Source organism: Mustela erminea, chromosome 15 (assembly GCF_009829155.1).
Source record: "Mustela erminea isolate mMusErm1 chromosome 15, mMusErm1.Pri, whole genome shotgun sequence".
NCBI lineage: Eukaryota > Metazoa > Chordata > Mammalia > Carnivora > Mustelidae > Mustela > Mustela erminea.
This window is the reverse complement of record NC_045628.1, coordinates 81848937-81872737: the sequence shown is the minus strand read 5'-3', so window position 1 is coordinate 81872737 and position 23801 is coordinate 81848937. Positions and strand designations below refer to the sequence as shown.

The 23801-nt window shown below is 39.6% G+C and overlaps 1 protein-coding gene across 6 annotated transcripts in view; it reads right to left on the bottom strand.

Annotated features, from left to right (window-relative positions):
• Positions 1-9642: 9642 nt before the first annotated feature.
• Positions 9643-23801, bottom strand: part of SACS (sacsin molecular chaperone) — a 95970-nt gene continuing 81811 nt past the window's right edge. For all 6 annotated transcript variants that reach the window (XM_032314536.1, XM_032314541.1, XM_032314537.1 and 3 more), the window contains one exon: positions 9643-22539. In XM_032314536.1, the coding sequence (XP_032170427.1) occupies positions 10982-22539 (11558 nt within the window). In that variant the 3' untranslated portion in view covers positions 9643-10981. The remainder of the gene's footprint in view (positions 22540-23801) is intronic.

Below are 23801 nucleotides of genomic sequence, written 5' to 3'. Positions count from 1 at the left end.
TTAAGAGCAAATTCAGCTCTAAATATAATGCACCCAAAGTTTCACAAGGGGTGGGTATTTTTAGGTTATAAATTGGTATTCACCTTTTCCATTTAGTAAAGTCCTGATTGCTTCAGTTAATGTCTTCTTTCCTGCTACAGCATTCCTACTGTCCTAGGGGAGTCCATTTTGCGGCAAATTAAACTTTTTTACTATTAAATCTGACATGTTGATCTTCATCTTTCTGACTTGTACCTACTCAGCTGGTTTGGAAATTGAAAAAGAAACAAGGGCTATTTTTGGAGGTTACTCAAATATCAACACTCAATAGGGTTGCCTTGGCCTGGTCTTATTTACTCTCTTGCTCCGTGTTTGTGCAAAACCAATGTCTTCAAGCTTGGATGGCACAAAGTCAAGAAAAAGAATCAAGGAGGAATTATGAAGGATAGAACCCTTTCAATAAAAGATGTTATTTGGAATCATGAAAGAAGTTGCAGATAGCTGCATTCTCCAAAGTGATAAGGAATTTATCCCCAGTTAAAATCAAAACTTTTAGATAGGCTGTATTATAAAATATAGTACATAAATCTATCTTTTAAAACACATTATGCAATTTAAATGTTCCTTAAAAGTCCAAGGTCACACTATGAACATACCTAATGAGCTATGTACACCAATACTCCTATATACTAAGTGGTTGGAGACTATTGAGTGTTGATATTTGAGTAACCTCCAAAAATAGCCCTTGTTTCTTTTTCAATTTCCAAACCAGCTGAGTAGGTACAAGTCAGAAAGATGAAGATCAACATGTCAGATTTAATAGTAAAAAAGTTTAATTTGCCGCAAAATGGACTCCCCTAAGACCCGAGGATTACAGGATCCCCTCCCATCTTAGGGAGAGCTGTGGGCCCCTGACTTCCCACAGCTCGCACATGGAAGAGGATGGACCAATGTCCCTACTCTGAAGGCAGCCAAATTCAAAGTAAAAGGAAAGGGTGAACTACATGTTGGTGACCTTCCCCCCAAATCCAGCCACCAGGTCGATCTCCACTGCTCTGGGGTCTGTGAAGGAGAGCAGAAGCTGTTCGGGAAGGCTGTTAGGTGGTGTCTATCTAGTTTTTTGTCCCTTCCTTCCCTGATTTAAAACCTCAATTCCTACTCCACCTTAGCAGTTTGCCCTCTTAAATTCCATTTCAGATTCACTGTTGTTTCAAAACCAAATAAACTTTTGTATCAGGTGTAAACATGCAGGCAGAACAAGAGGATCTAAGGACACTGCTAGGTCGAAATTCATTTTTTTTTTTTTACAAGACTATATATATATTTTTTTATTTTATATTTTTTAATTAACATATAATGTATTATTAGCCCCAGGGGTACAGGTCTGTGAATCACCAGGTTTACACACTTCACATCACTCACCAAAGCACATACCCTCCCCACTGAATAGACAGCGCAGCTCCACTTCTAGGCGTGTGCACCTACCTGTCCGCAACACCTAAGAGAACGCCTGCATGCGGTGCTCGCGAGCTGTTTGTGAGTGAATGAATGAATGAATGAATGGCACTACTTTAAACCATATTTTTTCAAACAAGAGAATGGAAAAAACCTTTGGAAGCCAAAGCGCGAGGACATGCCATGGGCAATTAGCAGCTTTAGCAGCGGGCAAGTGGGTCACACTCTGGATCACGCCCCCCCTGCCCCCACAGTCACCGGTCACTTCCTGGAAATAGATCTCCCCGTGTATCTACATCTGGACATCTACTACTGGTTCTGTTTCTCAGGTAGAACCCTGATGAATACAGGACTAATTAAAATCTTCTCTAATTACTCTTTTCTACCAGCACTACAAATGTTACCCTCGAGCCCTACAAAACACCCAAAGTCTGGAAGATGTCGACTGGCACCCAGGGAAGAGAATCCCACACATCCATGCATCAGACGATCAGACCCGTGAACAACTGCTCTTTATTTTTTTAAACACTACTTGAACATTTTGCCAACATCGCCCTTGGGCTCTCGGCACTCCCAGCCCACCCCCCTCCACCAAAAACAACTCCCCACTAATTTTTATTTTTTTACTCATTCATTCATTCACTCCTTTTTTTATATTAAATTTATTTTTTAATAAACATATAATGTATTTTTATCCCCAGGGGTACAGGTCTGTGAATCGCCAGGTTTACACATTTCACAGCACTCATCATAGCACATACCCATCCAATGTCCATATCCCCACCACCCTCTCCATCCCCCCGCCCCCAGCAACCCTCAGTCTGTTTTTTGAGATTGAGTCTTTTATGGTTTGTCTCCCTCCCAATCCCACCTTCTTTCATTTTTTCTTTTCCTACCCCCCAGTCCCCCCACATTGCATCTCCACTTCCTCATATTGGGGAGATCATATGATAGTTGTCTTTCTCTGCTTGACTTATTTCGCTAAGCATAATACCCTCTAGTTCCATCCACATCGTCGCAAATGGCAAGATTTCATTTCTTTTGATGGTTGCATAGTATGCCATTGTGTATATATACCACATCTTCTTTATCCATTCATCTGTTGATGGACATCTAGGTTCTTTCCATAATTGTGGACATTGCTGCTATAGACATTCGGGTGCATGTGCCCCTTATGAGCACCACGTTTGTATCTTTAGGATATATACCCAGAAGTGCAATTGCTGGGTCATAGGGTAGCTCTATTTTCAGTTTTTTGAGGAACCTCCACACTGTTTTCCAGAGTGGTTGCACCAGCTTGCATTCCCACCAACAGTGTGGGAGGGTTCCCCTCTCTCCGCATCCTCACCCGCATCTGTCATTTCCTGACTTGTTAATTTTAGCCATTCTGACTGGTGTGAGGTGGTATCTCATTGCGGTTTTGATTTGTATTTCCCTGATGCCGAGTGATGTGGAGCACTTTTTCATGTGTCTGTTGGCCATCTGGATGTCTTCTTTGCAGAAATGTCTGTTCATGTACTCTGCCCATTTCTTTTTCTTTTTAATTAAATTTATTTATTTTCAGCATAAAAGTATTCATTATTTTTTCACCCCACCCAGTGCTTCATGCAATCCGTGCCCTCAATAATACCCACCACCTGGTACCCCAACCTCCCACCCCCCCCGCCACTTCAAACCCCTCAGATTGTTTTTCAGAGTCCATAGTCTCTCCTGATTCACCTCCCCTTCCAATTCTTGATTGGATTATTTGTTCTTTGGGTGTTGAGTTTGCTAAACTCTTTATAGATTTTGGATACTAGCCCTTTATCTGATATGTCATTTGCAAATATCTTCTCCCATTCTGTCAGTTGTCTTTTGGTTTTGTTAACTGTTTCCTTTGCTGTACAAAAGCTTTTGATCTTGATGAAATCCCAATAGTTCATTTTTGCCCTTGCTTCCCTTGCCTTTGGTGATGTTCCTAGGAGGAAGTTGCTGCGGCTGAGGTCAAAGAGGTTGCTGCCTGAGTTCTCCTCAAGGATTTTGATGGATTCCTTCCTCACCTTGAGGTCCTTCATCCATTTTGGGTCTATTTTCATGTATTGTGTAAGGAAATAGTCAAATTTCATTTTTCTGCATGTGGCTGTCCAATTTTCCCAACACCATTTGTTGAAGAGGCTGTCTTTTTTCCCTTGGACATTCCTTCCTGCTTTGTCAAAAATTAGTTGACCAGAGTTGAGGGTCTATTTCTGGTCTCTCTATTCTGTTCCATTGATTTATGTGTCTGTTTTTGTGCCAGTACCATGCTGTCTTGATGATGACAGCTTTGTAATAGAGCTTGAAGTCTGGAATTGTGATGTCACTAACTTTGGCTTTCTTTTTCAATATTCCTTTGGCCATTCGAGGTCTTTTCTGGTTCCATATAAATTTTAGAATTGTTTGTTCTATTTCTTTGAAAAAAATGGATGGGATTTTGATAGGGATTGCATTAAATGTGTAGATTGCTTTAGGTAGAACAGACATTTTCACAATATTTGTTCTTCCAGTCCAGGAGCATGGAACATTTTTCCATTTCTTTGTGTCTTCCTCAGTTTCTTTCATGAGTACTTTGTAGTTTTCTGAGTATAGATTCTTTGCCTCTTTGGTTAGGTTTATTCCTAGGTATCTTACGGTTTTGGGTGCAATTGTAAATGGGACTGACTCCTTAATTTCTCTTTTTTCTGTCTTGTTGTTAGTGCAAAGAAATGCAACTGATTTCTGTGCATTGACTTTATATCCTGACACTTTACTGAATTCCTGTATAACTTCTAGCAGTTTTGGAGGGGAGCCTTTTGGGTTTTCCACATATAGTATCATATCATCTGCAAAGAGTGATAGTTTGACTTCTTCTTTGCTGATTTGGATGCCTTTAATTTCTCTTTGTTGTCTGATTGCTGAGGCTAGGACTTCTAGCACTATGTTGAACAGCAGTGGTGATAACGGACATCCTTGCCGAGTTCCTGACCTTAGTGGAAAAGCTTTCAGTTTTTCCATTGAGAATGATATTTGCAGTGGGTTTTTCATACATGGCTTTGACAATATTGAGGTATGTGCCCTCTATCCCTACACTTTGAAGAGTTTTAATCAGGAAGGGATGCTGCACTTTGTCAAATGCTTTTTCAGCATCTATTGAGAGTATCATATGGTTCTTATTCTTTCTTTTATTAATGTATTGTATCACGTTGATTGATTTGCGGATGTTGAACCAACCTTGAAGCCCTGGAATAAAACCCACTTGGTCGTGTCCTTTTAATCCTTTTAATGTACTGTTGGCCAGTATTTTGGTGAGAGTTTTCGCATCTGTGTTCATCAAGGATATTGGTCTGTAATTCTGTTTTTTGGTGGGATCCTTGTCTGGTTTTGGGATCAAGATGATGTTGGCCTCATAAAATGAGTTTGGAAGTTTTCCTTCCATTTCTATTTTTTGGAACAGTTTCAGGAGAATAGGAATTAATTCTTCTTTTAATGTTTGGTAGAATTCCCCTGGGAAGCCGTCTGGCCCTGACTTTTGTTTGTTGGGAGATTTTTGATGACTGTTTCAATCTCCTTACTGGTTACGGGTCTGTTCAGGCTTTCTATTTCTTCCTGGTTCAGTTGTGGTAGTTTATATGTCTCTAGAAATGTATCCATTTCTTCCAGATTGTCGAATTTGTTGGCATAGAGTTGCTCATAGTATGTTCTTATAATTGTTTGTATTTCTTTGGTGTTGGTTGTGATCTCTCCTCTTTCATTCATGATTTTATTTGGGTCCTTTCTCTTTTCTTTTTGATAAGTCTGGCCAGGGGGTTGTTAATCTTATTCTTTCAAAGAACCAGCTCCTAATTTTGTTGATTTGTTCTATTGTTTTTTTAGTTTCTATTTCATTGATTTCTGTCTGATCTTTATGATTTCTCTTCTCCTGCAGGGTTTAGGCTTTCTTTGTTGTTCTTTCTCCAGCTCCTTTAGGTGTAGGGTTAGGTTGTGTATTTGAGACCTTTCTTGTGTCTTGAGAAAGGCTTGTATCACTATATATTTTCCTCTCAGGACTGCCTTTTTGTGTCCCACAGATTTTGAACCATTGTGTTTTCATTATCATTTGTTTCCATGAATTTTTTCAATTCTTCTTTAATTTCTTAGTTTTTTAGAAGGATGCTGTTTAGTCTCCATGTATTTGGATTCTTTCCAAATTTCCTCTTGTGATTGAGTTCTAGATTGTGGTCTGAAAATATGCAGGGAATGATCCCAATCTTTTGATACCAGTTGAGACCTGATTTATGTCCCAGGATGTGATCTATTCTGGAGAATGTTCCATGTGCATTAGAGAAGAATGTATATTCCGTTGCTTTGTGATGGAATGTTCTGAATATATCTGTGATGTCCATCTGGTCCAGTGTGTCATTTAAGGCCTTTATTTCCTTGTTGATCTTTTGCTTGGATGATCTGTCCATTTCAGTGAGGGGAGTGTTAAAGTCCCCTATTGTATTATTGTCAATGTATTTCTTTGATTTTGTTTTTAATTGGTTTATATAATTGGCCCCATGTTAGGGGCATAGATATTTAAAATTGTCTTCGATATAGTGTCCTTCCTCATCTCTTATTATAGTCTTTGACTTAAAATCTAATTGATCTAAGGATTGCCACCCCAGCTTTCTTCTGATGTCCATTAGCATGTTACATTGTTTTCCACCCCCTCACTTTAAATCTGGAGGTGTCTTTGGGCCTAAAATGAGTTCTTGTAGGCAGCTTATTAGGTTTTGGGTTTTTTTTTTTTTTATCCATTCTGATACCCTGTGTCTTCTGATTGGGGCATTTAGTCCATTAACATTCATGGTAACTATTGAGAGATATGAATTTAGTGCCATTGCATTGCCTGTAAGGTAACTGTTACTGTATATTGTCTCTGTTTCTTTCTGATCTACTACTTTTAGGGTCTCTCCTTGGTTAGAGGACCCCTTTCAATATTTCCTGTAGAGCTGGTTTGGTGTTTGCAAATTCTTTCTGTTTTTGTTTGTCCTGGAAGCTTTTAATCTCTCCTTCTATTTTCAGTGATAGCCTAGCTGGATATAGTAGTATTCTTGGCTGCATGTTTTTCTCGTTTAGTGCTCTGAATATATCATGCCAGTTCTTTCTGGGCTGCCAGGTCTCTGTGGATAGGTCCACTGCCAATCTAATGTTTTTACCCTTGTATGTTACAGACTTCTTTTCCCGGGCTGCTTTCAGGATTTTCTCTTTGTCGCTAAGACTTGTAAATTTTACTCCCAGGTGACGAGGTGTGGACCTATTTTTATTGATTTTGAGGGGTGTTCTTAGCATCTCCTGGATTTTGATGTTTGTTCCCTTTGCCATATTTGGGAAATTCTCTCCAATAATTCTCTCCAATATACCTTCTGCTCTCCTCTCTCTTTCTTCTTCTTCTGGAATCCCAATTATTTTAATGTTGTGTCGCCTTATGGTGTCACTTATCTCTCAAATTCTCTCATCGTGGACCAGTATTTGTTTGTCTCTCTTTTGCTCAGCTTCTTTATTCTCTGTCATTTGGTCTTCTATGTCACTAATTCTTTCTTCTGCCTCATTTATCCTAGCAGTAAGAGCCTCCATTTTTTATTGCACCTCATTAATAGCTTTTTTTATTTCAGCTTGGTTAGATTTTAGTTCTTTTATTTCTCCAGAAAGGGCTTTAATTCTCTGGAGAGGGTTTCTCTAATATCTTCTATGCTTTTTTCGAGCCCGGCTAGAACCTTGAGAATTGTCATTCTGAACTCTAGATCTGTCTATATTAGCAATGTCTGTATTGATTAAGTCCCCAGTCTTCGATACAGCCTCTTGTTCTTTTTTCTGTGGTGAGTTTTTCCACCTTGTCATTTTGTCCAGATAAGATTTGCTTTCTCCTCCTCTGGACTTCCGCTGTTCTCCTTGGTGAGTGAAGTTGGTATTGGCTGGGTTTCTTGTTGATCTTCTGGGGGAGGTGCCTGTTGTAGTGATTCTCAAGTGTCTTTGCCCCAGATGGAATTGCACCGCCCTTACCAGGGGCTGGGTTAAGTAATCTGCTCAGGTTTGCTTTTGGGAGCTTTTGTTCCCTGCGCACTTTCCGCACTTTCCGTAGAGCTCTGGAGGACGGGAATGAAGATGGCGGCCTCCCAATCTCCGGCCCAGAGGAGCCAAGAGCTCGGGGTCCTGCTCCTCAGTGCGCCCACAGAGAAAAGCGCCCAACCGCCCCCCCATCTCCCTGGCCTCTGGTCGTGCTTGTAGGAAAGCGCTCAATCGGTCAAACTTGGAGAAAAGCACCTGGTCGCTTCTGTCTCCATGGCCTCCGGTCACATTCCGAGCTCACCCAGCCTGCAACCAGTTCAAGTAACCCCGAGCTGAGAGCTCACTCCTTGGCTTTGTCACTGTAGCCGGCTTCCCCGCTCTAATACCTGCAAGCTCTGTGACACTCAGACACCCCTGGTCCTTCTGTGACCCCGCGTGGGCTTCCCCCTGGTTTAGCCTCTGGAGCGATGTCCCTCCATGGAGCAGACATTTAAAAGTCCTGATTTTGTGCTCTGTTGCTCCACCGCTTGCTGGGAGCTGGCTCATTCCCCTCACCCCCACCCCGGCAGACTATCTTCCCCTCCCTTTGGATTCACTTCTCTGCAGGTCCTACCTTTCAGAAAGTGATCAATTTTCTGTTTCTGGAATTGTTGCTCTTCCTCTCTCAATTTCCCGTTGGATTTGTAGGTGTTCGCAATGGTTAGATAAGCTATCTAGCTGATTTCCTGATTCCTGATGTCGTCTCAGCCTGCTACTTCTCCGCCATCTTGACTCCTCCCTCCCATTCACTCCTTTTTTATATTTATTTTTAAGATTTCATTTTAAGGTAATCTCTATGCCCAGCGTGAGGTTCAAACTCACAACCCAGAGATCAAGAAGTCACATTCCCTGCTGCTTTTTAAACTACCTGGGCTGCACACACGGCTCTCCCTGAGCTTCCTCACGGATGCTATAAAAGATTCCACCAACACCACCCCCCTCTTCCACTCATCTGGCAGCAAAGAACCTGCTAGACTGTGTGCTACTCAGGAGTGGCTACTCCACACACAGGCAGTTTCCACATTCCTTTTAATAAGAAAAGTGAAATTGTGGGAAAGCATGAAATAATAAAATTCAAAAGTTAGTTCACATCAAAAATTCCTTATCCTGAATTTCAAAATATAAGAAGCTTCAAAACTAGGAACACTTTAGAAAGTGTTAGGAACACTTTAGAAAGTGTTAGGAACACTTCCTAAATATGCCTGTGCAAACTATTGGTGGCAAGATCTGACTGGAATTCAGGTGAGGTTATCTGTCAGGCCTACATATTCAAGTTAGGTTGAGTATTCATAGGTTTCATGGCAGAAATATTAATGTGTTTAAGAGAGCTACCAACCCAAATGGGAATGCTTGCATTAACTTTTTAATATCCAAATTCTAAAATACACTTGGATCCAAGGGTTATATATAAGGTATTATAAACTTTTTTTTTTTAAGTATATGAAAAACAAATCAAAACAAAACAAAAAACAACAGCAAAACACCAAACAGAACTCCACCTAGCTCAACTACCACAATGGCCAGACAAGGTCTTCTGTGTACATTTTAGTATCAAAAAACAATAAAATATATCTCAAGTACTGAATCTGAGTTTCAAAGTAGCAAGCACTTTTTAAGACATCCCAGAAAGTTCAAGACCCAGAATATGGTAAGCACCAGATCAGAAAACTCTTCGTCCTGGTCTGCCCAGTTTTGAAGACCTCTCAGGTATAAGGATGAACATTTTCTATCTGTTAGGGCTCAAGTGTAATCTAGCCCCAGACATGCAGCCCCCTCCTGAGGCAAGGTAAATATCAATTCAGCCTCTACCTATGGAAAACTGTAATATTTAATGTATTTACGCCCAAATATATGTATGTGTGTGTGCATGCACACACACACACACACAAACATAACATACATTATCAGCTAGTCTTATTCCCTAAAAAGGGAAAATAAAACTCTTAACTAAACCAGCACGTAATAAAGCCAGTACATATCAAGTGCTTAATACACAATCATAAAAAAAGAATGTACTAAAATTAGTCTAAAACATAATAAAAATTCTATCATAAATATTGCCAATAAATACACATAAGTGCATATATCAAAATGTTATAAAGGAAGAGTCTAAGTTTGATTTTCAGGAAATACCAGTTACAACAATTTGATATGTACATTTGCTTTATTAAAAGTATGGCACTTAATATAATAGCAGAAATAATTACAGAGCTTCACATCCAGAAGCAATACAATAGTCGAGGCACAAACATTCCTTATTACCATAAAAGTAAAAAAGTTTTAATATATTCCATAAGCCCTTAATTGCATAAAATATTATATTTAGCATCATTTACAGCCAGCACACTTATATAAACTATCATTACCTTTTGTTTACATTCTGCAAAAGAAATATGCTGAAGTAAGTACAGTATAGTAGGACACTCAAGATGAAAATCAGATGTCAGTTTTGAATCATTCATGGGGAAAATGCAAGCTGACAACTCCTCTTTTATAAACTACTGGATATTGTCACAATGATTTTACACTTTTTTCATGTTTCCAAAGTAAAATCCAAAAGAACTCCACTAAGTGCCATGTTTAAAGAAGAGAATTTTTTTTTAACTGCAGCACCTTTAGACAGCGAAAGATTGCATCCTGTTCTATCACGCAATATAAATTATGGTATTTGTGGAAAATATGTACAAACAAACAGAAAGCAAATGTCCTAACCATTGATATATGTTGTTTTGGGAAGCAGTCCTTGGACGCAATATTAACATCTGCTGATAAGAACTGCCACCATTTTGAGTTTTCCATATGTTACCTTCATGAAATAGGAAGTCTGTAAACATAAGGTGTAAAAAACCATTTAAAATAAAGATGTAAAGTGCACTCAATGCACCCTAAGAAGAACTATCTGCATACTCTTAATCAAGTAATCTTCAGGATTAAAATACTGTACCATTTTTAAATGTACTGAGTATTTAAGATGTAAAATTGCAACAAATTCATAATCAGATCCAGCTGATAATAATGCATCCAAAAAAGGATCCAATTAAAGAAGTAATCAACTCCAAATACTTAATTCCCCTTATTTGTTTAAACCAATGATAAGTCCAGTGTTTCATTAGCGCCTTCAAAAATACTATGTTAGAAACAGAAAAGTAACCCCACCCTGATCACAGACACACAGAGACTCTTATCTAACAAACCGCTAAGCTTTGGTTACATAAAGTGCAGTTCAATAATATGCCATCCTAGCCATTCAAATACATCTAGCAATTCTGCAGCTCACCGTCTTCAAAATCCTTCTCTTTTAGATTCAGTCAGGGTCGTCCGTTGATTTTCACGTTAACAACAACCCCAAAGTCTTTCCCAGTGATCTGCAATGTGCTTTATACAATTCTTAAAGAACTGGCAATGAAGCGTAAAAAGTACAGCAATTCACATTTGTGCTACGACAGTCAAGCTCTAGCTCTTTTTTTTCTTTTTTTAAATAGCTTCACACTTTTTGTTGTATAAAATTTTCAAGTTTTATGATAATACAGGCAGTACATTCCATCACCCTCATAGCAACCTCAGAAGTGAACCGGTCATTTGGGATCTGTGGGAAAGGAAGCAAATCAGGGTACCTTGTTTTTAAACTGTCCACACCATAAGCCTCCAACGTGTGGACGTCATTGGTCAGTCCTTCAAGTTGCTGACTGTACTCCTCTATTTTTTGTGCAAGTGCGGTGGGCTTGACATCCTTATCAGACTTCCCTCTCACGGCATAGTCAGCGGCAATCAGAGCTAATTTGGTAGAGAGGTGACACTTAAAGCACACCCACTCATTGGCATTTTTGTGAAGGTCATTCCTGGCAGCCGAAAAATTGGCTCTGGCTTGTCTTAACCATCTCCGTGCTTCAACTGGATTACCAACTGACTTGAAAGTGGGGGGAACAAAGAACCGCTGAGAGTAAGTCTGGCCAGCTGAAGGTGTGCTTTTTTCTTTGTTTTGTTGTTGCCTCTCAGACTTATGGCTCGTTGCTTCTTGATTCCATGAAGTATAAAATCTCTGAAATGAGTACTTGTCTGACTGAAACCGGGACGCCGAGGTTGAAAATGTCCGCCTTGAGGCTCTGTCTGCGTTTTGATCTAGAAAAGCCTGTTTCTCTAGTCTGTTGATTTCATTCTGCAAATGTTTAAAGACTTCATTAGCCATGTCATGATTCTCCGGATTTTTGTCTGGGTGCCATTTCAAATACAACCGCCTAATAATCTTTTTTCTTTCAGATTCTGGAAGCTTCCAAGCTTGCTCCACCACTGATGTTACTTCTTTTAAGATTTCTGGTAAAGAATTCACCTTGAGCTTTTTGGGGGAATGATGCTTTGAAGAGGAGGTCTTATGGCTTTCTCTACTGGAGAAAATAGGAGGGATGCTTCGTAGACCAGGGGCTAGGAACTCAGTAGGGCTGGTGGGTGTAGAGGGGGCACTGTCTCTGCTCTGAGAGCTTTCCTCAGGCCTTGAAAATTTATACAGATCGAGAGAGCTAACTATTTTATATTCACTATAGCCAATATCAATCTGATATATCTTTCCCAGAAAACTAGAATTATCAGCATCTTCCCTTACAACTTCTTGTACAATAATGGCATAAGTGTATGTTGGCTGGTACGATCCATAGATATCACCACCTTCGGCATCAACAAGGTACCCAACATACTCTCCAGGGTAAAAAACGTTCATTGGATCCATAAGCAGAGTATAATGGATTTCAGCAGGTATTGGGGTGCCGGGCATTGGAAGTTCAAGTTTTGATGGTTCTGAAGAGTCATACTTTACTCCTAAACTGTCAAGCTTCTCACTGATCCTGTAAATATCGTTGCATCCTAGCATTGCAATTAAATAGGAGGTGTCAGAAATCAAATTGTCTGTTGCCGACTTCAGTGTCATTGCCAACGCTAACAAGAAGTTAATGTCCTTACTGTCTGAGTGCTGTATGTACAGCAGAATGACTGCATTACCAAATCTCTTCAGAAAAGCAAAAGTTTCACTTCTACTGTGGGGAATGGGATTAAAACCTTTAACTCTTAATGTTGTTTGAAGCTTTTCAAAACAGGACACTTTCAGTCCTTCTCTTAGGGCTTTGCAAAGTCTTATGGCTTTTTCTTCATTGGCCAGGAAAGCATTGTCGTTTTCATGCTTCATAATTCTAATCAGGCCCGTGATGAACTGCTCAGAAGACAAGAGTAACTGCAGTCTGCCCTGAAGAGAGCACAATGCTCCAAACTGACAGACTTTGGGAGTCTCTTCATCTAACTGTTCTTCAAGTATACTGCTCAGTAAACGGGGTCTAAGTTTTTGAGGAAAGAGCATTATCAGTTTAGTATGAAAGCCATGGTCCTTCCCTAAGTAGCACTGGCTAAGGTCAACCAACATCTGCACACCGATATTCCCCTGGATTCTACTTTTGTAATGCGGAGCGTCATCAAACACTAAGATGCTGGACTTCACCAGCCTGCCGTCCTGGCTCGGAAGGTAAAGTGCGAGGTCTCGTACATTCTCCAGATCACCCCTCACCTTGACGGAGTCATTCTGCAGACTCTTGAACAAGCCAGAAACTACTCGCTTAACTGTGCGCATTTCATTAGGATCCAGCTGTTTTCCTTCAGAATTTTTGAATATGCGGCTCAACACTTCAACATATTGCTTCGTTGAAATAATATCTTCAGTACCTAGATGTTTAAACAACTGGTGAAATGTGCCCAGTTCTAAAGGTAGCTTGTACAAGTAAGGTTTAAAATCAGACTCATATTCTAGATTTATCACTACTTCCTCAGGCTTCAGGAGTTTCCAACCATCTTCTACCATCACAAAAGCAACCCCCCGCAGTTGAAACCGAAACTCCCTTTTTTCTGCACTGAGAAATTCATATATGCTCCTTAAGACCTTTGCTCTAGTTTTTACCATCTCTTCATCCAAAGTAGTTATGTTGCATATGTTCCTACAGTTATTAATGACCTTATCAAGAGGAGGATCCAGGTTCACATTAAGCATGCTTAAAACTTGTTCGAGCTGTTCCTGTGCACCAAGCTCACTACCTTCTTGTTCTCTGATACTCAAGGGTGTGGCTTTCTCTGGAAGAATGGGGCAGGATGTCCACAGGAGCTGGAGCACATCACACTGCTTGAATTTGGGGTTTACCTGTGCTCCATTGAATTTTATGAGGGGAAGTGTTCCACTGACCTCTTGGTACTGAGGATGAAACCTAATGAATTCGGCAGGGGCCCGCTCAGGACACAAGAATGGTATTAAAGAAAGTTCTTTCAGGAAATTTCCAGATAACAAATCCATTCGTTCTTGGAATATATGATGGAGAAGGATATCAACGGTATTTTGCAATGTTTCCTTGGACCAGTTTTCTGTATTAGCTCTCACACTGATTTCTTTAGCAAACTGTAGCAACTGCTGTTGGGAAAGTATGTACTTCAGTCCGATATTTCTTAAGAATTCCACCCACGAGGTCAAAAACGTGGCTTGATTTTTGGGCTTTATAAGTTGTTCCAATTTTTTAAAGAAGTCCTTAGGAATAAACAATTTTTCAGGAAGCATAACTTCAAAAACTCTCACTGTTCTATCATAGAAATGTTTTGCTTGCTTTAGTCGACTGTTAGCATCATGGATTATCAATAAATTTTCCAGTTTTTCAAAAAGTTGTTCCTTGATTTCTGACAGTTCCTCAATACCTGACAATCTATTCTTAAGATAGATTAAGTGCTCTAATTTTGCATCATATGAGAGATTTTCAATTTTTGGTAAAAGGTGTTTCAAGTATACCTCAAGATCATCTACAGGTACACATCCAAGAACCTCATATAGTTCTTTCAGGTGTATTTTTTCTTCAAGAAATGCAGACGATGATGATTGTGTCCATTTTTCCACTTCAGTTGAAGGGATACTTTTTGTGAGTACATAGCATGTTCCAAATTTTGCAATGCTCATGTAGCGACCACTGATGGATTTGTAGCATGGAAGTGACTTCAAAATTTTTATGTCATCTTGGGACATCAAGTGACTCAAATTGCAATTGAAATACATCAAAAGTGCTTCAAAGTCATTTTCTACTAATTTTTCAGTTCTAAATGTTGAAGTCTGAACCATATAATGTACAGCCTTTAAAATGCTTGTGGGGCTCTCTATGTTTGCTGTGTGACGTGACAACAAAGGAACAAATGCACTGTCTTTGGAGCAGATTTTGTTCAAAGCAAGTTGAATACAGCCAGCTTTCATGAGAGCATGAAAAACTTTATCACTCTGGGCATTTGGAAAAACTGCAATGTGCATGAGACTCAAAGGAAGCAGAACGTCACCTTCAGGAACAACAAGCTGGTTTGCTGAAACGGTAAACTTTGTTCCGGGAAGCAAGGCCCAGTCTTTTAGGGTATCAACAACAATGTCAAATGTTGGTTGTGTTTCTTCTTGATCTTCTTTCACATTTACAGACTCGCTGATGAAATGCCATGCATTCTTAAGCCAAGATTCACTTGCAAAATTGTCCTTCCACTTTGTACAATTTTTGGTTTTATACTCACGAGGCAACACAGACGATAACAAATCTGCAAAGCTGGAAATGTCAAACACTTTTGCCACCTTACAGTTTAATAAAATACTACTGTATTTCAAATATAATGTATTCATGAACAAGTCTTTTCGGGATGGAATCAACTCATGGTATGTTGTCAGAAACTTGGATCGTTTGGCATCAAAAGTTTGCAAAACACTGTCCAGTGTAATGAGAAGAGGCAGTCCCTCCACTTCAATCTCACTTTCTTCTGCATCCTTAAAACAATAGTCCACTAAAAGTTTTAAACTATGAAAAAGCTTTAGGTTAGTCTGCTGGAGACGACAAGGCAGCTTCCCAATGTGGCAGTTTGTGTCAGGAGAAGCAAAGGTCATTAAAAAAGCCCTAACATCAGCAGGAGTGACGTAACTGACAGGAATATCTGCGTCTATAAGACAGTGGTATAGATTAGCGGTTTCATCACAGTTATAAACCAAGTTGAAACCGATTTCTAAAAGTAGGTGTTTCAGTCTGTAGACATTCTCCGCTACGGTCTTGCGGGTCGTGATGTTGTAATCTGCATTTTTAAGGTGTTGTAATTCATCCTGTAATAAGTTGTCAAAAAATGGTCTGGTTTTATTTGAAGTAGACATATTAATCCAAGTAATTATAACTGCAGAGTGTAAATCTGAGCCGTCGATATTTGGAGCCCTCACAACAGGGAGAAGACGTTTCATGTCTTCATGAATGCAACTGTAAAGGGCTTTCACCAGACAATATAAGTCTGGCTGGAGGTCAAGCCTGTTAACTGGGAAAAATGATAAAAACTTCTTTAAAGTATCCTTTACAACATGAATAGGTGTGTTCTGTAAAACTGATAATGTTGGGTCAGAACCAGGGAAATAGCGCTTTTTCAGCTGGATCAGTAATTCAACATATGCAGGTGCTATTAATGCTGTCATTAAACTGTTGTTCCAGTCACTGCGAACACCAACTCCGTTATCGTCCCGCCACAGATTTCTCCTGGCTGAATCCAGAGCAAAGTGGCCGTTCACATGAAAAGGTAATCCTGTCTCTAAAGAGAGGGGCAAGAAACAGAAGGCCCTGTGGGGTTTTTTATAGTTGTGAGTAATGCAGGCTGCTACTCCACCACGTGGGAAGAGAGTGATATCCTGGTTCTTGTGAGCGGATATAACACTCTTAGACACTTTATCCATACTTGAAAAGCCCGACCTATTACAAATGAGCCATGTAGTAAGATTTCCTTCGGAGTCTTCGGTATCCATAGTATAGGTTATCTGTTGAACTGGTATGTCTTTGAGCTGTCTCTTTTTAGTAACACTATCGATGACAGATGCATGAAACTGCTTCCTTTTCAATCTGTCCCCGTCAGTGATCTTTCCCTTTACAGAATACAGCACATTCAGAGCTCCAGTACCTTTATCTATTTCACAAATAGAAATCTTTTCCATGTGGTTAAGAAACATTAAAAGTTCTGCCCCATCTGACCGCAGCTTGTCCAAAAGATTCTGGACCATTCTGTCTGATGACGGAACTGAAGAAATTTCTGAAACCTTTGCCATTTCTGCATTACGAAGAGGAAATCTAAACATTGTGCAATTATCTAATTTGAAGTGGGTTCCCAGATAAAGATCCAGTACATCCGAGAACTGTGTCCGAAAATCTGCATCCAAATCTCTGAACATGCGTCCAGGACTGACGGATGTGGCTCCTGGTGCGTATCTGGCATGAGGATCAAAAATACACAGGATGTCATTGCCAGAAATGAAAGAAGGGCAGTCTGTAATATGATACACAGAATTGAACCCTATCCCGTACTGTCCAGTTTTACAAGGATTTCCTTCTTTGGTGCCCTTTCCAAGATTCTGAATTCCTCTGACATCATCTTCTGTAAAAGGCTGGTTATTGTACACACAAAGTGCTGGCCCTTGCAGTGGGGCCCACTTATCATCAAATATTCTATCGACCGGATGCTGTCTGGGGTCGAACACAAAACAGATTTCTGTGGCCTTTGCATCATCAGCATTTTGAAGAAGTTCCTTCAACATTTCCTTTTCTGAAGGATAGGCATTAAGGATACTCTTAATTCTGCTGGTTAGTTTTTCTTTCTGCCCAAATTCCGTGCCAAGCGTGGTAAAACAGATGTTGGATGCATACCGCTCTAAGGCTTTATGTCGCTTTGGGACTGCTCCGAGCTTTACAGCTACTTCCCTGGGGATATCGGCATGACAGTATTTCACAGTGGTGTCCTTGACTTTTATCCAGGGACAATCGTTGTAGCATAAAGATTTAGCAGGGAGAAGTTTCAGATTAGTATCTGGCAGTAATATCTTGCCATAATTTTTCTCACAAAATTCTTGTTTCTTTTCTCTAATGAGACTCCATATTCCTTCACTAATTATTCGCCGGCAAAGCTGAAAACTCTCTTCTGTAATTTGCTTTGTTCCCTTCTCTTGATCGATAGATTCCAAAACAAGGGCAAAATCTTCAACAGTAAATGACTGCCTCACACCCACACTTTCAAATAGCTCACGGAAATTATTTTTGTACTTATTAGGCAGCTGATAAAGGTATGGTGCCGCTTCAAAATTCAAATGAAAAGAAACTTTCTCTGAATCAACATATGCATTCTCAACGAGAATGAAGCTAAAGGGTTTCAACTTTTCAACAATTGATAATTTGATGATTTCATTTTGCATCATCGCATCATGAAGGTACTTGTAGCAGGCATTGGTGATATTCTCCTGGTACAGTGTAATTCCGTCATCAACTGATTTTGCAACTTCCTTCAATTGGTTCACAACCAGATCAACTGTTGGCTTCCTCAGCAGCCCCAAAAACTCCTTAACGGCCAATGACACTGAACCACAGCCTCTGAAGGAATGTGAGTTTTCATTCAGAATTGGTTGCAAGAGACAAACTATATCCTGATGCTCAGCCGTATAAAGGTCAGTTGCCGCAAACATGGTCTCAGGCTTAAAACTGTTACCTTTCCAGTCCAAAGAAAATCCTGCTGGCTTTGTTAGAAATGGAAGGAAAGGGATTGTTTGATATTTTACAGCAAAATCCTTTGCTCTAGGGTCCCTTATTTTTAGTTTTTCATCAATGAGACTTAACAGGATACTACTTCTTAGACAAGCAGCAGCATGATCACTTTTATTAATTTCAGCCACGGACTGGGCCCGTTCCAGCATGTCATCCCATAAAATGTCATCTTTTGCCATGCCTAACTGAACCAGCTTAATCAAAATAATAGGATTAAGATAATCCTGAGTAGAACCATAAGGAAACCGTCCGTCTTTAGTATCAAATAACTTTGCAACTCGTCCTTCAGGATGGATTAATCTTGATGGTAAAACCAAAGGATGCCCCTCCAAAGAGCAAGGAATACAGGGAGTAACACGAAGAATTCCCGAGAACTCATCAATTTTTTCATTTAGAACAAAATTCATTAAAGGATCTCTGAGTTCTGCTTCAATTTCTTGAATATTTGGGAAAAACACTTCTGAAAAAAACTGCTTCTCCGAAAATGTATTTTCAAGCAGTATCTGTTTGCAGCCAGCTTCTTCAAATCCTGATTTTACTGAAGAAGGAAGTTCAACAGCACAAAGGTTTTTTGACCCAGTCTTCTTGAGGTACTTCAAAAATATCTTGAAGGCTGCTGGACCAACATCTTTTCTTTTAAGTATAGAATCATCTAGAAATCTCACATTCTTCATGGAAACCCACGTGGATCCATCAGAGAAGACTCTGGTCAATTCTTTCCCTTTTCCATGAGCTATATCTTCATAAAATCCTTGGCAAATTACAGAAAAATCATCATGAACTAATTCGGGATCAGGCCACACTGAGTAGTAAGTATAATCCATGAGCTCCCCATTAGTGGCCAGGTCACGCAGGACACTAAGTGCCTCCAAGTAAGCTTTCACAATAACGTGCCTCATGAAGGTGGTATTCCATCGTCCTTTTGTGTCTGTCTTCCAGATTTCTTTTCTATTTGAAGTAACAGCAAAACACCCATTGATGTGAACTGGCAATCCTGTTTTGATTCGTAAGGGTAGATAGCAAAATACTTCTCCAACATGTGGTTTCACAGCCCACTTCTGGTCCTGGATTTCAGAGAGCAGAACTCCCACGGCCCCACAAGGAACCAACCCTAGTCTGCGTCCACTTTCATTCAGAGAAAACTTGAGAGCCTCTCCTGTGTCCATGCAGGTACATATAAGCCATGTGGTACACTCTACTGTTTTTTGTGGCAGCTCATCTGATGGCTTTTTTGACTGGCCAGACTTCGCCATTTCAAAGAGAGCAGTTAGGTCGTCATCCGGACCTCTGAAAAGTGGCGACTGTAAATCAGCAATTCTTCTGAACACATGGTGAAATTCTTCAACTGTGATCTGAAGAATGCAAGATGACTTTGGTGCATCAGCAGGAGGCTTTTTATTACTGCTGCTGCAAGCCTTCATGAGCCTAGCAGCTTCTTTTAAAATACTTAAGACAGGGGCGCTCAATGCTTTGGAAGAGCAGGGGGTTTTTCTGATTATGACTGTATCTTGTGCCAAGCTGGGATTGGTTTCCTCAATTTTCAAGTACTTCAAATACATTGAGTTCACACTCTGAGTGAAAATGATAAGCCGGTGTCCACAGAGACTAAATTCATCCACAAGAGAGTAAATATCTGCTGTATTGTAACAGGTACTACTAACTTCACTCACTTTCGCTTCCTGTTGAGTTCTAAAGGACAGTCGGAAAAGAGTTCCATTGTAGCTGTAAGGTGCTTCTACAGTCAAAGGTAACTGACAGCCAAAAACATCTATAAATGGCTTGAACTGATTAGGAAATTTCCTTAGTCTTTTCTGTTGTTTACTCCAATTAATTTTGATCCCAGGATTAGATTTGTCTTTAATGTGTTTACTGATGTGGTTTATGTTTGGATCGAACATTATCATGAATTCTCGACTCATGATGATGGGAATGTCAGTGATATGGTACACGGAATTAAATCCAAGACCAAATTTTCCAACTTTGTCAACCTCTTCCCTCTTTAAAGATTCTCCTAGCCTAGTGATGTTCACAAAATCTGAATCTGAGAACTGAGAATTATTGAATGACCACAGAGCGGGTCCATGGCAAGCTGCCATGCCTGGGTCCAGCAGATTCTCTCGAATGTCCATATTTCTTCGCATATCAATCATAAAACTACATTCTGTTGCATTTGCATCATCAGCATTTTGAAGCAGTTCTTTAAAAATATCTGACACTGAAGGGTATTCTTCCAGAATATTTTTAATTCTTACAGTAAGTGGTTCCCTTTGCCCTGACTGCTCAAATCCCATGTTTTCAGGATTGATCAGTCTTGTGCTAAGGCATGGAACTTTCAGCCATTCTGCAGTTTTCATGGGTATGTCCTCATGCACCAAAATAATTGGTTCCACTGAATCTTCCAGTAAGTCATTGAGGTCATCAACTTTGATGTCACAATAACAGCATTCATGAATTGGCTTCATGATAAGTTTAGAAGGATTTTTGCTATGATGTATTGGAACCGGTGTGTTGGGGCTTGCTGGAATCTGATTGCTATAAAGCCATCTGATGATATTCAACATAAGGTGAAGATTTTGTTTGCTTTCTTGATCACTGAGATCTTGGTCACTTTTGAGATACACCTTCTGAATGACCATGGAAATATGATCTGATGTCAACTCCTCTATTGAACCACAGACCTTAAACAGTTGATGGAATTTTGCCATGGTTTTAGGCACACTATGCAAATAAGGCTGAAGGTCAAGATCATGAAATGGTTTTATCACAGCTTGGGCGAGGGGACAAAATTTTTTGCCAGTCCAAACCCACGGAAATTTCAAGGCTCTGAAAGCATCCTTCCCTTCATTTAAATGATCATGCATGAATCCATAAATTTCAAGCAAAATATGTTGAAATTGATAGTAGTCTTCATCACTAAAGGTTTTTGAAGTATACCAATCAACAACAATTTTAAAATGTTTTAAGACAGCACTGATGCTAGGTTTGGTGAAGATTCCTAAGGCTTTCTCCAAGTTGATATGGACACTTTCAACAAGGGGAAGTGACGAGCCAACCAGAATCGCATGGGCTCCATCGCACATATCTGGTGGGGCACAAAGGTTACAGACATCTCCCTTCCAGACTAAAGAGCCTGGGTAGTTTGGTGGCCTTTCTTTGCAAGCTGGAACCCATTTTATTTTCTTCAGGGTCATCTTTCCTTCAGAAGACTGCAATAGCGTGTGATTCTTGTTTAAAACCAGTAAGAGTGTTTTGGCTTTCTTTAGAAGAACATCCTGATTTGGACAAGAACTGACCTGTAAGGCTTCAATATTTTTTGCTACTTGCACAACATCATTTTCTTTGAGACTGGCTTCGTTTTTCAGACCAATCTGTCTTAAAGAGTGAAGAATATCTGGTGAGGTAAAAACTGAAGGTGGGAAGCAGGTTTCTTCTTCACTGTAAAAGAGATCCTTTAGTACTTCTATATCAGGATCAAAGAGTTCACCAGCTGACACCATCTGTTCCTGGGAAATCTGAATGAATTTCAATGGCATTAACCAATCAAGCACATTCGGATTCTCATTCTTAAGAGAGGACAGATTCTCAAGGGTCCATAACATAAGGTGTGTTACTTCATCGTGTGAATAAAATGCATTTTCAATATCTTTTAAAATGAGTTTTAAGCAATTAGTGGTCTTTAACTTCTCTATTTTCAACATGTTTGCCAAACGAATAGTAGCTTCATCGCTACTGTCTATTACCGAAATAGAGAGTCGGAGATCTGGCGGAAGTTTGGCCGTATGGTGCAAGACCTTACAGCCTTTTAGTTTTGTGTAAGAGGAAAGTCCCTGATCAGATAAATGGTTAATTCGCTTGAATATTGGCAATTCCTGAATTATTCTTTTCTCTTTTTCACTGATATCAGTTAAACTAGCTAAAAACTTCCTCAGAGCATCTTTGTGTGTGGGAAGCAGCGAAGCTATCTGATTACACAATTTCTGCAACGGCATCTTCTCCATTATCTGCAGAACAGCACTCGGTAATGGTGAGTGAATGTATTTTTTAATAAGTGGATGCTGTATGGAGGCATCTAATTTTTTAAGGACAATCCCTCCAAGTTTTTGTACAATGTCTGCTAAAAATTCAGGAAGCTGTGCTTCAGATTCATCATCTAAAATGACTAATGATGGAATCCTGAGTCTAATGAGTTCCACACACTTCTGACCTTCTTCTAGTGTAGTTCTGGGGATAAGTGGCATCTCATCAAATAAAGTCAAATCTTCTGAAAAATGTATATAGAGATTCTTCCAAACCATTTTAAGCCATGCGACAGATGGGTGATTTTTGTCTTCATCAAATGGATACCACTGAACAATCAACTCTCTGCCAGGCCAGAATGTATTCATTACTTCTTTGATAAGACGTGCAAATCGTTCCGGATTTAGAAGCTGCAGCTGAGTACACGGTCTTCCTGTAAATCATATACAGAAATATTATAAACAGATATAACTCTACTATAACTTATTTAGCTTTCTATTCTTGCAGACTAGATAGTACTATGAAGCCATTTTTAGAAGGTTTAAGTACTCTGTAAAAATGCAAACATTCAATATACCTGGGCTAAAATTATTTTTACATAATGACAGAGAATCTACATATACACTTATATTTACAACGACTCATGGGAGAAAAAATTCTCTTTGGAAAGTGCTTATTTTAAGTAAATATTTAAAATGCATTTGCATGTATTTTAAAAAATTATCCTATGCTGTTCTACAAATGGAATCAACATGGAAAGTAATTTTTAGTGGTTATCTGTCTACAAATAAAAGCATGAAAGAAAATGTGGCTAAACCTTAACTAAGTACCATTCTATTTAAGGGTAAGTGATTTATAAGCAAACCCAGTATGTATTTCCTTTCTTCGTGTGTCCAGGAAGGAAACGTGGCTGCACAGGATGACAGAGGGGCATGAGACAGGAGTCCATGTCTTGGATGCCAACACTCTCTGAAGTCACGGCAGCGAGGACACTTAGTGACTTTCCTTCCACTCACTAAAACCTGATACGTAAAGTAGGTGTCAATCTCTCTGGGACCCGAATTCTCTCTGGAAAAAGGATGGGGATGAAGTTCTGGTTCCAAGACTGCTCCATTTACATGCCCAAGCAGGGATGATAGTCACAGATTTTCCAAATAAGCTTTTACCTGGCTACTTATTCTTAGTTATTAAAGTGTGCTCTTTGGAGCCCTGGGATTTTGCAGAAACGCCTTGGAGACAAGGAATGGGAGCAGCTGGGGTCTGCTGCAAAGGCAGGGCTTGTCCCCCATCAAGCTGCTCTACTTCTTGATGTTTTATAAGTAAGGAAACTAGTAAGATTTCATCTAGGGAAAAAGATTTTTGCTGATTCTTAACCACTGCTCCAGAAAATAACACTATTTCTAAGTGCATTTTGTGTTTCAGAGTATTTAAAGTAACAACAGGAAAAGATTTTTCAAGAACATTATATACCTATAGGTCTGTGTTAGCCCATATAGAGAAATAAAAAGCACCTCAAATTCAATCTTATGGAAAACTAACAATTTTCTTTCCAAGTACATACAATTTCTAGACTCTTAAAAGACTATTTTAAAAAATTATAGAAGACGGTCTCAAACCCTTTGAAACTTCGGTACATCACTATTTTTTAACCAAGAGAGGACATCCCTATTTCAGAGTCTTACACTTCGGGAAGAT